The 16,918-nt window shown below is 36.3% G+C and overlaps 1 protein-coding gene across 1 annotated transcript in view; it reads right to left on the bottom strand.

The window, feature by feature from the left end:
- Positions 1-6,683: 6,683 nt before the first annotated feature.
- LOC128865174 (lysosome-associated membrane glycoprotein 1-like) overlaps positions 6,684-16,918 on the bottom strand; it is a 30,795-nt gene continuing 20,560 nt past the window's right edge. Inside the window, exons 3-5 of the mRNA XM_054105243.1 lie at positions 10,866-11,255; positions 8,431-8,649; positions 6,684-8,361 (exon numbers count right to left, since the gene is read on the bottom strand). Of these exons, the coding sequence (XP_053961218.1) occupies positions 8,024-8,361; positions 8,431-8,649; positions 10,866-11,255 (947 nt within the window). The 3' untranslated portion in view covers positions 6,684-8,023. The remainder of the gene's footprint in view (positions 8,362-8,430; positions 8,650-10,865; positions 11,256-16,918) is intronic.

The following is a 16,918-nucleotide window of genomic DNA, read 5'->3' as shown; positions in this document are numbered from 1 at the left end:
AAAGACTAGTCAAAGACTAGTAAATTAATTGGTACTGAACCGCTTATCACTTGAACAACTGGTCCTCCCCTGCTATTACCTTCTCATTTTCTAGTCTTAGTATAAGACTAGCTTCAAATTAGTTCTGAAATGCCGTCATTCTATTTGGATTTTACTTTACTTGGATTATAGGCCATTTCGACATAGAGAGCAATTGCAAGGTTGATAAGCTCATGATGAAATGATCCTTCCGGATACTAAATGCGGTGTTACACCAGGTATTTCTGCAACTTATTAATAAATATGAAATATTTAATACTAGAAAATCTAAACTAATACAAACATTTTTCGGAATGGCGAAACAGCAGTAAGAAGTGAAAGACAAAGAAGTTTTCTATTTTTTCCTGTGCAAGTTATTAGGATTTAAAGGACGAAGAAACCGTACAAAATACCCTCGTTCGGATCAATGATCCAAAAAAGTAAGACATCTGAGAAAATGTATGATGAGCAGTAACTGATTGGGAGACAAATCATAGCTCGCACTGCGGTATTATGAAAGGTCCAAAACCTAACTTGACCCACCGAAGACCAGCGCTTTACCTAAAAATAACCGCCTTCCACACTCTCACTAGTCTAATCAGTCACATTTCTAACTCGCTAATGGAATATGGCAACAATTAGCAAGGAAAATGGCACTAGCACTTTTGTATTGAAAAAAAGCAGCAATATCTATAGACGGTAATGCTCGTACTAACCGCTCACAGAATTGGAATCTAGATTAATCAAAAATAGTGTTGTTCCGCTACCGCCTTATACCCATTACCTGGTTGGTTGGTTGGTTAATTGGTTTAAGTGGTGATTCTTCCAGAATCCAACTAGCGCTTCCGCATCTTTTTGTTGCCACATCCTCGTTACCAACTTGTTTAACAGTTATTTACAGCGTGACTATATCCAGTCTGTGCGGTTCAGGAACCTTATCAGGTTGTTGACATCTAAGCCAGACAGCTATTCCAGACTCTCGATCAGCGGTTTATCCAGGGTTAACATTCTGTCCTTCAATAGGGCAGAGCATTCACAGAGGAAATGGAAGATTGTTTCTTTTTTCTCCAGTTGTTTACAACTATGACAGTATGTGTTGTGAGGGATGCTCATTTTGGCTGCTTGTTCTCCCACAGACCAAAAGTCTGTTATGACTGCCGTTAGTCTCCAGGCGTCCCGTCGTTTCATGTTTATCAATGTTGACGATTGCTTAAGGTTGTAGGTGGGCCATAACGTTCTGCTAATTTTGCATTTTGTCTGGTCTCTCCATCTACAATCTGCGATTCGGAGGTATTTTAGGGAAATTGCACTCTTGACTGCACCTAGTGGTGTGAATACCGATTCTGCAAGAGCGATATTCATGGCAGATCTCCTTCTTGGCAGTTCGTCCGCTTTTTCATTACCTTCGATGTTCCGATGTCCTGGGGCCCAGATTAAGGTAACTTTATGGTTTTCGCTCAAGGTGGTGAGGCTATTCTTGCTTTGCTCCACTACTTTAGAAGTTGTTGTAGCTGAACCCAGTGCCTGGATTGCAGCTTGGCTATCCGAAAGAATAGCGATATTGCCCTTAAAAGAGGGATCTGCGATTAGTAGCTTCCCCAATTCCATTACCTGCACTCGTTAAAATTGTTGAAGAAAGTATCGAAATTGCAAAAATATCGGAGAGAAGTATTGAACTCTTACTGCTATCAGACTCATTATAAAATCCACACCGATAAACCTCTTTGCCCTTTTATAACGAGTGGAAAATGTATCTTTAAAAGCTGTCCATTATTTTAACGAATTACTCTTTAAGACCAAAAGTGATGCCGCTACATATCGCAAAAATTCGACGAGAACTATTTTTGCCTTTTTTGGCCGCGAATGAGTTTTCAGTGATTTTAGTAGCGGTCGAATCTTTTGGACTGCTTTTGAATAAGTAACGGGCTCCCTCAAGTGAATACATTTGAATCTAAGACCCAAAAGCATGATAGGTTACTAGGTTTGGTCACTCGAAGCAAAATTGTGAGAGTAACTTCGACTGCTACTTCATCGGGGACTCGGCAACAGAATTCTGTCGGCTCATTTCACATGTGTTCACACACTCGTCTAATCAGTCATTGTTCAAACGGCAAACAAGTAACATGAGCAGCGACTTTGCTGATATTTTTCGCATATCACTAACACAATCACAGTTTTTTCGTAAACAAATCACTGTAATATCGCATTACCAGTTACGTCAGCCAATTAGCTGATTCCTTCAAAATCGCTGAGAGCTGGTTAAGGATTAGATTTTGATCGCAACTCTACATTTTGTACAGACCGAAGATTGTAGTTCCGATGTACAAAGAAAAGCAAGTAAACATTTTAACCACGTACCAGATACCCACCGAAATACGTTCATGAAGGTCTCGAGTACAAATAGTACACAATACCACACTAATAAATCATATGATTATTTGGTCGCCCTCCCCCCCCTCGATCAAAATTTATGCACCGTTCAATTCCTCCGTTGTTGAGCTGTTCTTTCAATTGTTGTTGTTCTCTCAATTTTAAAGTATGTATTACCGAAACTTCAAGAATTCCTAATAGAATAGGATATTGGACATGATTGGCATCTTATATACTTACATATACATATTTCCAATCAAGCAATAAACCCACCTTCAATTGCAAAATACAAATTATAGAAATTTAACAAAGAATTTCATGTGCATGGAACAATTACTGGTGAGCCGCTGATATCACAGCTTAATAATTATTCCACTGCCATATTCTCATGAATATTTAATTGCCTTCAATGTGCCCTTTCAAATCACTTTCGGTAGTCAAATGTCTCGTCCCATCAGCCTTTGCCGCTATTAAAAACAAAAGGGCAATATACTTCGAGATTTTTATTACATACTTTTAGGCGCCCAACCCTAAGTTATTATTCCCACCCACCCCACTGCTGATGTCATGTGGGACATTCGACCGTTACAATTTCCAGTTACAATTTCCACTCGAAATTACAGTAGTTAGCATATCGGCAGTCTCGGCCAAAGCCTTGGTAGGGTTACGAAAAATTGTGTGGCTGTTTGCCTTGTTTTTGGTTTGCATTTTTGTCCCATTTCTTCTCCTTCTCTTTTTTTGCCGCACTTTTCCAATTTTATTGCACCACATCAAATCAAATTGTTATGGTTACGCTGAGGCTATGAAATTCCAGTCAATTGAAATGTTGTGCTGTCGCAACGGGTAACTTTATTAAAATTCCATGCGAATTTTTATGCCCGACAACAATAACAAGAAGATACGTGGTTTTACATACATATTAAAAAGAGTGAATTGGAGGGTGCGAGTGGGTGATGCGGCTACCGAAAAACCGCACTTAAACAGGAACTGATGGCAGAGCTTAGTGCTCAAATCGCCCTACCGACGAAAAACTAATTTGAAGGTAGTGGCCGGGACAGTGCGTTTTAACGGAGTTTTAGATCAACTCTCCGGCGTTAGACTTTCGATGAATTTTTCTTTGTATGGTAAAACAAATACTCTTCAAATAAGGGCTAACTTGAGGGAAAATAAATCTATCAAGCTTTTCTCAAAGGGTGGAAATGGATGAGGAGTAGCCAACAAAATCAGGGATGGCCATTAATCGTGGATATGTCAGGCAGACAGACTGGGCAGTTTGGTTGCGGGTATGCATTTTTCCATTTGAACTCGCCGGGTATAGAAAAGGAAATAGTTATAACTAAAGATTTAATTTCTTGTTGACGCAATTGCGTGATATTTTTATTCACAGTTCACAATTTAAAAGATTCCATAAGATAAGTTGAGTAGTTTTTATTAGCAAATAAATAACTTTCATGAGGGGACAATAACTTTTAACTATAGTGAATCGGGAGCTTCAGTTCGCAAAATAGCACTAAAGTAAATCGAAAACAAATACCATCAACTACTTTTTCAAAAATTCTGATTGATATGAAAAAATTAAAAGAACTGGTCCAAAGCCTCCGATTGACGACAGGTGTAAGAGAGAGATAAATCGATCAGCCCTAACCAAATAAGATGTGGACTTTCTCTAAATGTTACAAAGAGAAAAATACAGCAAATTTCGAGTGAAGATTTCAATTTAAAATATCAAAATAGACTGGCTAAGCCGAAACTACACCACACACAAAGCAGCTAGACTCGAATTCGCCGATAATTATAAGTTCTGGGATGATAAATAGCAATCCATCACTTTTAGCGATGAAAAAAAAATTAAGTCCCGATGGATCTGATAGTTTTCAGAAGTATTGGAGAGATATTCGCAAGCCAAGGCAAAAGTCGTCATTCCCGAAACTTCCACGGTGGCTCTCTTATGACCTGGGTTGCTTTTAACTACTGTGGCAAGACCGAAATTTATTTTATTTCACATAAGATAAAGTAAGAAAATGACGTTGAGGTCTTGGATAATATTTTATTGAATTTGTGAAGAATATCACGGTGAGCCTTGAACATATCAACAGGACAGCGCTAAGCATACAAAGGAGTTTTTCTCGTCAAAAAATAGTCCTGAACTAATGTGGTCCGCCGTTAGTCTAAACTTATTCTGTGAGAATATACAGGGAACAATTTGAAGACGGAACTAGACGAGGAACCAAGTCTGGAGCCGCTGTCTATATGGGAAGCCTCGATCTCCCACAGAATTACCAAAATAATACTAGGAACTTGCAACACAAAAACAACCAACTTTATTAATGGACATTAACATTCTCTGATAGTCCATTGTGCTGTCCATTAACATTCTCTGCTACAAATTAGTACTCGAAAAAAGCTCATTTAACATTTGCTCCTTCTCATTCCATTAACATTCTCTGGTCAAATGCTCATACAATTTAAAGCCTAGATGATCTTTTGATATCTTTACGATGTCAGCTAACTCACGCAACTTCACTTTTCTATCATTCAAAACGGTTTTGTGGAGTTTTTTGATGCTTCCTGGGTTCAGTGGTGTCTGTGCGGCCACAGCAAACCGTCGTTTTATTGCTGTTTCCGATGGAGCGTGGGGTTCCCATAACACTTTTGAAGCCATTGCTTCGCTTGAACGGTATTTTTCCCCCATCAAGAAGCAGTATGAAATTAATTAAGTTTTGATCCATTGTTTTGAAAATAACAAAAGTAGCGTCACTTCTAGCACAATAACTCAGCGCAATAAAACTAGTGCCATCTATGCGTTAGGCCCGGAACTTTTCAGCCGATGTGTTATGAGTAAGGATAGGATATCACAAGGAGCCTCTAACTGGTCGAAGCACAGCCACTTCACCTAACCTAACCTAACTTAAGGGGTTAGGGGTAATCAGAGGTCCGAAAAAATTATGATTTCAATAATTTTTTTTTTGGTCGTCAATTGCTTTATTTTACAAAAATAAAAACATAGCATTAATACATCATGTTTCGACTTGACTTTAGCAAAATTTCAAAAAAAAAATTAATAACACAGGCCGACAAAATTTAACCAACATTCAGACCCAGAAACCAGACTATATATTACCGAAGGTTTATGATGCGCTGAATCTAAATCTGGCCTCAGAATCGCTCTATCAGCTCTGGAGGGGTGTAGTGAGTCAGCACACTTATGGTGTGAGATAAAATTTTAAGAAAAATAAGACTCAATTCAAGAAAATTAGTAATCGACTATATCATGTCTATGTTATCTTAATCGATTTTCAGGTGTAGGAAAATTTAGAAACATGAAAATTTCAAAATGCGAAATCTCTGAGAAAAAAAGTGATATTTGAGCAAACAAAACGCCATTTGAAAGAAGAAGACTTGTACTTAAAGATGCCAGCCTATTTTTTTTGGTGAAAGAAAACATCTGCAAGGCTATATAACCTCAAATATGGGCAAAAACGGTGTTTTTTGCACTTTTAGGTTAGGATATTTCGAAAACCAGAGCTGATAGAGCAATTTTGAGGCCAGATTTCGATTCATCGCATCAAAATCCTTCGAAAATATATAGTCCGGTTTCTGGGTCTGAGATGCTGTCGGCCTGTGTAATTGTAAGAGTTGTTGCTGTTTGTGTGGAGCCCGTTTCTCCAGAAGTCCCTTGCGGTGATCATCACAAGTCCTTGGAGATTCAACTGAAATCAATTGGACAAAAGAAATTAGTTTTATTAATAGATAATATTGTGCCTTGATCGGGCTCTTTTTTCAAAATTAACAATATGGTGGCCACAGGACATATTTTTCAGATTTTCTAGAAAAAAACCGACAATTAATTGTTTAAAAAAAATCGAAATTTTTGAAAAAAAAAATCCTTCGATCAGTCACGATGTTTTTATGTTTTTCAAAAGCAGTATACATTTTATTGAAATCTACCAAGCGGTTTTTAAGTTATAGTGATCACCAGTTCATAAAACATAGTTTTGAGAAAAACGCATTTAACGGGAACGCCCTTCGTTAATTATTGAATAACTCGAAAAGTATTTGTCGGATTCATTTCAAATTTTCACACAATTTTTAAGATATTATACTTTAAGAAAATGCAAAAAACATCAATTTTTTTTTTAATTCTGACTACCCCTAACCCCTGATGTATGTTGTATGAAATTAATTAGAAGTTTTTTTTTTTTGTTCAGTTACCTCATTTTATTTAAGGCCATGTTTAAATTTTATAATAAAAAAACAAAATTACATGCCAAGTATTTGTGTATGTAGTTTAAAAATAATTTTCATCGATTTCATCTTTATTAATCAGGCGTAAAAAATTGTGTACATATATAAAACGATATGCAGCCACATGCAATGGAAACTACTTATCATATTTATATGTAATTCGCATTGAAATCAAAAAATATTACAATATATATTCAAATATTACATAGAAATAGTAAATTACATACAAGGTTTAGCCAATCATTTAAAATTTATAGTATATATGTTTGTAGGTAAATGTAGAACAATAAGAATGATTTAATAGAGTGTAGAATTAATTATAAATACTATTTATACATATGTTGTTGTTGTTGCTGTTGTTGTAGTCGCATAAAACACCCCCATAGCTTTTCGGAGAATGCTGCTGACGTTACAGTCCTTATCCGAAGACAAATCCGGCCCATTCCGGTCACATAGACGCACGCAACTGTCTTGGGAACGAACAACATATGAACATATGCACGTTTGTTGTGTTTATTGCTGATTAATATACATTTGTTTGATATCGGTGATAATTTTCATGGAATCCATATACCTAATTTTTTCAATATTTAGTTGTATTGCATTTATCGTACGGATATAAACAATATATTTTTAGGTTCGTATCAGTGCATTTATCGAAAGGAAGGCATTTGAAAGAGTGTAGTTTACACTCCTGCTAAACATAGAATTTAGCTGCAAATGTAGAGTTTGAATAAACATAGAAAAAAAGCACTAAATCGTTTGAAGTAAGATCTATAAAAATATTAGATAGAAAGAAAATCATATAAAGAATATACAAAAAAAAAACAAAAAAAAATTCTAAGTCACAGAGCTCGGACGTGCATAGCTAAAGTATTGCTTGATCCGCCTGATATATCTGTAAATATATAATTGTGTAACTGCACACGGTTTTATGTTTTATTACGGTGTCTGTTGTTCTAAGTGTTCGTTAAAAGTCTGTTGGAATAAAATTACTAATTGCAGCGATTTTTTTTCTCATCTGTTTCTTCCTTTTTGGTTTTCGCGTTCGTGTTGAGATTTTTTTTGTTTTATTTGTTTACTATATTTGTTTGGTGAATATCTTAATTTACTGTTTACACACAATTTATTTCCTTTTTTCCTATTTCTCTTTTTGACTTTTTGTTTGTTCCGTGACAAAGTAAATCAAAACTCAGCAACTCAATCTTTTTACTGTTTCTCTCCCTAAAAAAATTCTCAAATTAACCCAATTTTTTTAAATTTTCACTACTGCGAATAAACCTGCCAGTCCCCCCCAAAAATAAACGCCTGCCGCCTATGTCTACACATAATTACTGTCACTAACGCCACCACTCGCTTGCTGATTTTTTTAGTAATCCAACAGTCTCGCTTAGAAGCTCATGTAGCCACGCGATGTGGAACGACGGCGCGCACACAAGTACGAGATCAATACAATCAGTATGAGTGCTGCCATGGCAATGCCCACAGCAATGGGCACAATGTCCATTGTCTTGGGGCCATCACAGTCCATGGCATTGGAGAAGGTGTCACGTTTGTCGGTGATGAATGCCTCGACCTGCACATTGCTCAGTGTAATGGTGCCTACGACGGTATTGTCCAGCACTACCTCGGTTAGGTTGAATTTTTGTGCACGTGTGCAGTGGTAGGACATCTTAGCGGGTGTGATGAAATCATCGCCAGTATGAATCAACTGAATAGTTTGGTTATCTGTAAAAACAAAAACAAATTAGTGGTAAAGTATATGCAGAAAATGTAATTAATTATATTGCAACATACCCTTGGCGTCGGGGAAATGATCGCTGGTGAGTGGCAGACTGAAGAAGATCTGCTTTAATTCGCTAGACTTGTTAACGATATCGAATTGCCAGACCATCGAGTGTATGGCGTCAGCTGGACCCCAAATAATGTGAATCGATTGTGAAATATTAGCGCAGTTGGAATCCTCGACTTTGGCATCCTTGGGGATGTTGAAGAGACGGGTAGCAGTTTTGTTGTCTGTAAGAATAAATTCAGAAATAAGAAAGTATTAAGAATTAGTAAAATAATGATTTAGATGTAAGTCTCCATGGCAGTCAATCTGACATAACCGGAATGACCCGGATTTATGTCCGGTCAAGCAATGACGTTTCAGCAGTATTGCCTACAAATGTGTGTCAAATGATTTATGTTACAACAACAACAACATGAGCAAAACAAGCAAATAAAAGCCAGAGCTACAGAGCGGTCGCCGACTATCGTTCGGAAATGCACAGCTTCGAAGCTCCGTGCATGAAAAATCAAATGGGAGAAAACGTTTTTCCTCGGCAGACAATGACAAACCTTCGAGTGTATTTCTGCCTCACAAAAAACCCTTTGCCATTCGGAGTCAGCTTAAAACTGTAAGTCCCTCCATTTGTGGAACAACATCAAGACGCACGCCACAGAGGAGGAGCTCGGCCAAACACCCAAAACGGGTGCAAGTGCCAATTATACATATCGGAAACTACGGATCCTTGCTCTATGGCAGAGTGGCTTATAAAACCGCAAATATTTGTTTACCGAGGCCAAACGCGCTAATTTCAATTTCTTTGTTTTAAATATTCGTATTTTTCTATAAAGAGTTGATCTTGTAATTGGGTTTAAATATCGCATCCTTGCATTTTTTTAAAACTACATAGTTGTTAAGACAGTTCCACAGTTGTTAACCCTCACTTGGACATCTTTTTTAAAACCTTCGGTTGGGCCTTTTTTCGTCTTGTTTAAAACAGTTATATCCATAAATCGATAGAAACTTTAATTTTAGGGAGTTTCCTGGAAGCTCAAGTTGTTAGCTATAATGGAAATATGTTAATTTCACACCCAAAGTCGAATAAGTCTAGCCAGACCCAGGTGCTCAACGGAGGGGTAACCGATGTTTACCAACGTACTCAATTATATTTCTACCTCAGGGTGACGTAATCTTGCCACTGCTCTAGAGCCTGGCTTCCAACAGTCTCCTTCACTTGATTATTGATATTGATTGATAGATCTTGCCTTAGTCGATCTCGGGTAGACACTTTCCACCTTTCTGTTGAGATCTCTCAACGGACAATCTGCTTGGTGTAACAATCAAGGAGTGAATCCACAGACAATGAATCTAACACTCTTTAGTAAGAGACTAACACACATTTTCTTTAACAGATATTCCTAGCGAGAAACACCCTTTGAATAGCGGAAAGAACTAAATGTCTAGACCTTATGCTGGATGGAATCTAAATTGGAGCTCGCAGTTGCAGATACGACGCTCAAAGCAACGACAATGCAGAACATTATCGGATGATGCAATCTGCGTTCTAGAGAGTAAAGTTCCCTTTGATATACGAGCAGAGGAACTTAAGCGACTGTACCACTCACGTGGACACTAACCGATGACTGAAGAAAAGATAAGCGAGCGCGCATGCTCGATAGCAAAGTGGCAAAATAGTTGAGTTCACTCTTCCAAAGGCCGCTGGATATATAAGTTGATTCCCAAACTAGATGAATGGATAAGTAGACAACACGGTGAAACAGATTTCTATCTAACCCAGATTATCAACGGACATGGTGGTATTCTTGTAAATATCCACCCTTTTAAATCTAGCAGATAATTCGACCTCTCCGGAATGCCAGCGTAGATCTCGGTACTTTTCACAGAGCCAGATTTTACGAAGAGCTCGCAAATGTCCTCGGCGTCATCCCATCGCCAGATAACCTGGTAAGGCAAGGCAAGCTGAACTCGAAAGAGAAATGGGAGCGCAAACCGGAGGAAAGGCTAACGCGACCAAGCTAGAACGTCCAACGGATGCGTTATTCAAAGAAGACAAGACAGATCTCCTGTAGAGGTGACTGTATTTACGAACAGACGACAAGCACAAACACCTTAAGACGAACCCCAACAGTAGAGAAACCTGGCGGCAGGTACCTGGTGTATCTCAAAGGCACAAACGCGGCTCCACCTTGATGAAATTCGTTTAGCAGTCCCAGAGTGGAATCAGTCGAAAAGATGAGGCCAAATCGATTTCTCTTATTATCGTGAACAAAATGTAGAGTCCGTCTCTACTTCCTTATAGAGTCCGTTAGGATTCCACGAACAACCATTGTAAATTTATGCACAAAAACAAAATTTCGTATTTTCAAAATCATTCCAAATCGTGTTGTTGTTTTTGTTATATGTAACAGCTTAAAAACTGTTATTGAATAACGTTTTTACTAACCTTTGGTTTCGTAAGTAAAGTTCAACTGTGCGGCGAAGTGTAAAATAATGCAGCTGGAATTCCATTTGCCGATCTCTGGTGCTGGGAATGGGGCTGGTGCAGGTGTTGTTGTTATTGGCGCTACCGTGGTAGTATTTGGTGCAAGTGTTGTTGTGGTAGTCGGTGCTGCGGTCGAAGTTGTTGGTGTCGGTGTTGTCGGTGCTGGTGTTGTTGTTGTTGTTGTCGTCGTCGTTGTAGTTGTTGTTGTGCTGCTGGTACTCGAGCTGGTGCTGGGAACAGTTGTCGTCTTTGGCTTGGGTTTTTCTACACCTTCCTCTTGCTCAGCAATAGGTAATGGTGCAGCAGTACCAGGTAAGTTGGCCTTGTCCAAGCTCACATCGAGTTGAGCGGCTATAATGAAAATAAAAGAAAGAGAAATATTTCATATATTTCATTATCTGCATTGACTTAAGTATTTACGAAAGGGAAAATAAAGTGGTTGCTTGCTGAAGCTTAGGTAAAGAGTTGATTATAAAGCCAACTGGCGCAGTTGATGAAATAATAATTAATATATACATAGATCTTGCAGTCACTTGAACTTCCACTCTACTAGGTGGAATTCCGTTTCCTGATGAATTTCGTCGGTCTTTTCCATAACCCTCAAATGTAACCCACTCTCCCATCCATATCCTTTTTTCCTTCTTTCTTCCTTTTTTATTGAGTACGGTATCACAAGAAACGAAGTATCTGTTTTTTGACACACTTTTGGTATACCGCTGTCTATCCTCCATAAGTGGGATAACAACTTAAGCTCTACGATTTTTAGTCTTCGATAGCAACCTTCGTGGAGCAAATGCTTATGAATGTATAAATAGAGTATCCACGGAAGTCGCAGATTGATTGTCGCTAGTAAGTCGGGTCCAACGGTAGGTGCACCATTTACTGGAGCTCGTATTTCAGCTCAAGGAGGTGGTATTTGCGGTGATAATCCAGTAGAAACTGCTTGCTGAGCATTTTAATACGTTCCTTAACAAAGAAACCACACGTTGATGTGGTGACACACCTCAGTGGCTGTTCTAAGGGCAATATTCTGACAAGCCTATAACTTCGTCTTTTGTGTCGTACCAATCAACGGCGAGCAAAGTTGACCGGCCGACTTAATCCCATTTTAAATGGGCTCTAGAATTGTATTTAGTCAGCCTGTCTTATAGGGACGAGTATCTCTTCTGTGTTACCTTCATTAACGCTTTTGCTATCATTCAACGGAATAATCCGCGAACAAAAACTCTCTCTTATCACCAAGAACGGAATAATCCACAATAAATTATTTTTTTTTTTTAATTTGATGAAAATAAATAACTTTAGTAATCCTGTAATATTATTTTTCACTGGAGCAAAGAGTAAAAGTCTTGCCAACGCAAGGTATTTATTTGGAGCAAATGCAGTTCTGGTAAAAAAAAAATTTACCGCCGTTCCCAGGCGACATACAACTGTCGATCCAATTTGTCGAACAAAATAATGCTACAATTGTGAAATTCAAGAAATTGATATCGAAATATCGAAAAAATAAATAAAAGATCATTGCAACAAAAACAAAAAAAGCAGCACTAGCATGGCTCAAGTCTCGATTTCCATTGTAAGCAAATTTGTTCCGATAGTGTCAGAAAAATTTGTACTATGGTTTTCTTCCACTGAAATCAGGCGAATCGTCATCAACGACTATCTGGAGAAACAAACAAACAAAGTGCTGGTAAATGCAAAAAGTAAAAACAATGAGTCACGTAGTGCAAAACGCAAAGGCGATAAATGCAAAGCGCATGTAGATATGTATGGATGGAAGTATAAATATCATTCGCTTGAAGTGTGACTTGTTTACCTCATATGTGTGTGTGTGTGTATGAATAGTTATTGCAAGCTTTAAAGTAAATTGAGCTGCCAGCTAATGTAGATATTCGATTTTATTTTAAATGAAGTTATAAACAAAAGCAAAGGCGAATAAACCAAAAAGCCAATAGAAACTTGTAAATAATCCCTTCTCTCAGATGTATAATATGTACGTTCATGTCTATGTGTGTATGTGTGTGTACATGTATGTACATAGTTGACTATTCATCACCGCAAAATGCACGTTAGGCTCAAGATTAATTTAATGCCGACTAGCAAACTCCCGTATTTCAAGGCTTCACACCAAGGCAAGACAAGTTTTCGAAATGAAACGTGATGATTTTACACTGAATTTTTGTTTCTTGCATCTTTTGATTTATTTTTTTTTTACTTTATCTTACCTTTTTTTTTATTATTTCATTTTGCTTTAATTTATTTTTATTTCCTCATTTTTTTTTTATGTATATATTTATATTTATTTTTGACGTGATAACGTCTTATAATTCGATGTAGGCGGCTGCACGCACCAAAAAATGCGTCGTTATCTTGCTCATGCGTCGTTACCTTGCTTGAACTGCAAGCGAGAACGCGGAACGAACTACAAAGAGGCACAATCGACCCCCGCATTCGGCAATGTTCGACATCGAAAAAGTCAAATCGATGATGGTGCCTCTGTGTTGTTGACTTATTAACGTCTGATGCACAATCGAAATTGAACATATCTCTCATGAATTTGGTAAATGTTTCGTCATTTTTCACGTTTGTGTAAATGTAACTTGACCTATTCCATTGCGATTCCATTTACCTCCTTTTCTATATCCATACAAAATATCTATCAAACAAATAAAATTAAAATTTTCTTTTGAAAAATGCAATCATTCCATCAATATTTTCTTATGACGTTGTCACGTTAAACTATCGTCAGTAAACCGACTTTACCTCTTTTTTTGTTATTTATTTTACTATAATTGTATTTATTTAATTATTTATTTTAAAATATTATATTTTATTCACATTTTGTTATATTTTTTTTTACTTTATTACTTTTTCATTTTATTTATTTTTTTGTACTTTATTATAATACATTTTTATTTTTACTTTTTAGTTTTTTTTTATATATTGTATTACTTGTTTTATTCATTTTTTTTTTTGTTTTAATTTACTCGTTCATTTTACTTATTTATTTATTTATTTATTTGTTTTTTTTTGTATTACTTTTTTATTTTTTTTTTAATTTTTTTTATTACTTTTTTTATTTTTTTTTTATTACTTTTTTTATTTATGTTTATTTTTTTTTTTTTTTCTACTTTTTTTTATATCATTAGTTTTTTTTAATTTTTTGTATTCTTTTCATTTTTTTATATTTTTTTTCATTTTTTTATATTTTTTTTTTCATTTTTTTATATTTTTTTTTTATTTTTTTCATTTTTTTATATTTTTTTAATTTTTTCCATTTTTTTTAATTTTTTTTTTTAATTTGTTTTTTTAATTTGTTTTTTTAATTTATTTTATTTACTTTTTGTTTTGTTTTATTTAGATTTATTCATTTATTTTATTTTACTTTATTTTATTGCAATTTATTTGACTATTATTTACATATTTATTTATTTACTTATTGATATATTTATTTATATTAAAATATTCTGTTTTGTTTTGTATATTGTTTAGATCTACTTTTTTTTAATTAATTACTTTTTTTTACTTTATTTTATTACCTTTTTATTTATTCATTTTATTATATTTGTATTTATTTTTGTGTTACATATTTCACTATTATTTAACTTTTTATCGATTTATATTAAAATATTATATTTCATTTTAAATTTTATTATCTCTTTTTCTTTACTTCATTACATTTCTTTTTGGTTTTTTTATAATATATTTTTGTTGAAATGGATAATGTATCACAAATCTGGCATCACCCATATTACTTAGACTTAAATGTCATTTATGTCAATTCATTAAACACACATTTTTTTCTCACTTCCTGGTTGTTCAAATAAAGAACACGTTCGAACAAGACTCTGCGATATTTTTAATAGGTTATGGGCCCAGCACGCTTCCACTGCGCCTGGATAGTTCCCATTTAACCACAACTGCGAAACAAAGAAAATATCTTGACAACAGAAGAAAATAGAAATCCATAGAAACGAAAAAAAAGTGAAGTGCAAACTGAAAAATGAGTTTTTCGGCAATTAATATTGAACGTCTGAATAAGGAAAATTTTGATACCTGGAAAATACAGGTTGAGGCCATTTTAATAAAAAATGGGACGTGGAAATACGTGAATGGCAGCTGTATAAAACCAGAAGCGCCACCCGAAGCAGTGAACGAATGGATAGATAGCGATGCCAAAGCGAGGTCAGATTTGATATTATCAATCTCTCCAACCGAATTACAGCAAATTAAACAATGTCGTACATCGAAGGATATTTGGGATAAACTGCATTCGGTATATCAATCCCGCGGACCAGCACGTCAAGCAATGTTGCTCAAATCGCTTATATTGCACAAAATGACACCCGGTGATGATATGCACGAACATTTGCGAAAATTTTTCGACATTGTTGATAAGCTTGTAGAAATGGATATGGTCGTCATAGATGAACTATTGACCATCCTGCTATTGTATAGCATTCCTAACGAATACGAAACGTTCAGAATTGCAATTGAGACGCAAGAAAAACTACCGAAACTAGAAATGCTGAAAGTGAAATTATTGGAGGAGTTCGAAGCACGGAAACGAAATGAAGAAGCAGATCCCGAAGACGTATTGTATGCGAATAGACGTAACTTAAATAAAAGCAGAGGTCGACCACCAAACACAGCAAGGGAAGATCAACAGAAACAATCTTTCAAATACGCTTGTCACACATGCGGAAAGATAGGCCACAAAGCAAGAGATTGTAAATCCAAAAATTTCAAGCACAGAAAGCCACAACAGAGGCAAGAACAAAACTATTCGTCGTGCAAAGTTGAAGAAATCGTTTTAGGTGCAAGCAGCGTAAATATGAGTGGCAGATGGTGTCTAGATTCAGGGGCATCGTCGCACATGTGTGCATTGCGTGAAAAATTTCGACATTTTAAAACCTTAAACGGCAAAACGTTAGCGTTAGCGAATGAGAGCTTTACGAAAATAGAAGGGCGCGGAATAGTGGAAATCAAATCGAATACCGGTTGTAATGTTACACTTAACGAAACATTGTATGTGCCGGACCTCCGAACAAATTTGTTGTCAGTGCCAAAAATGACTCAGCATGGTCTTGAAGTGACATTTGCCGGAAACAAAGCTATTGTCAAAAATGCTTCGACAGGCGCAAGAATCTTCGTTGCGGAGCGGAAAGAGAATCTTTATTACGTTGAAGAACCCTTTGAATTTACAGCCATCGCCAACATGAAACCAACATCACTTCAAGATTGGCACGAAGCTTTTGGCCATTTAAACGAAAAAGATCTAAAGGCAGTTATTGACAAGAAAAAAGTTTTTGGAATAAACGCAAATACGAAAACAAACTTAACTTCATGCAGTACTTGTATTCAGGGAAAGCAGACACAGAAACCATTCCAGAAGTCGACTCGTGAAGCCATGGATGTTTTAGAGTTAGTACACAGTGACGTATGCGGGCCGATGAAAACGCAATCTTTTGCTGGCTCACGTTACTTTCTCACATTCATTGATGACAAGAGTCGGTGGTGCGAAATTTACTTTCTAAAACATAAAAGCGAAGTTTTAGAAAAATTCAAAGAATATAAACGTTTAATGGAAAATCAATCTGGCAAGAAAATTAAATGTCTGCGAAGTGACAATGGAACTGAATACACAAGCAATGCTATGAGAAGTTTCCTCAAAGCCGAAGGTATACGACAAGAGTTTACTATCGAATACACTCCACAGCAAAATGGAGTGGCCGAACGGAAAAACCGAACCATCGTAGAAATGGCCAGATGCATGCTCATACAATCGGGCCTTCCTCCAGCATATTGGGCAGAAGCTATCAATACCGCAAACTATTTACGCAATCGCTGTCCATCACAAAGTTTAAATGGTGAAGTTCCCTACCAAATATGGATGGGAAGGACTCCACATGTCAGCTATTTACAAAAGTTCGGTTGCACAGCGTACATGTTAGACAAAAGTGCAAGTAAGTGTAAATTCAATTCGAAGTCCATAAAATGCATATTTGTAGGTT

Source organism: Anastrepha ludens, chromosome 5 (genome assembly GCF_028408465.1).
Source record: "Anastrepha ludens isolate Willacy chromosome 5, idAnaLude1.1, whole genome shotgun sequence".
In the NCBI taxonomy this organism is placed as follows: Eukaryota; Metazoa; Arthropoda; class Insecta; order Diptera; family Tephritidae; genus Anastrepha; species Anastrepha ludens.
This window is presented reverse-complemented; position numbering and strand designations above follow the sequence as displayed.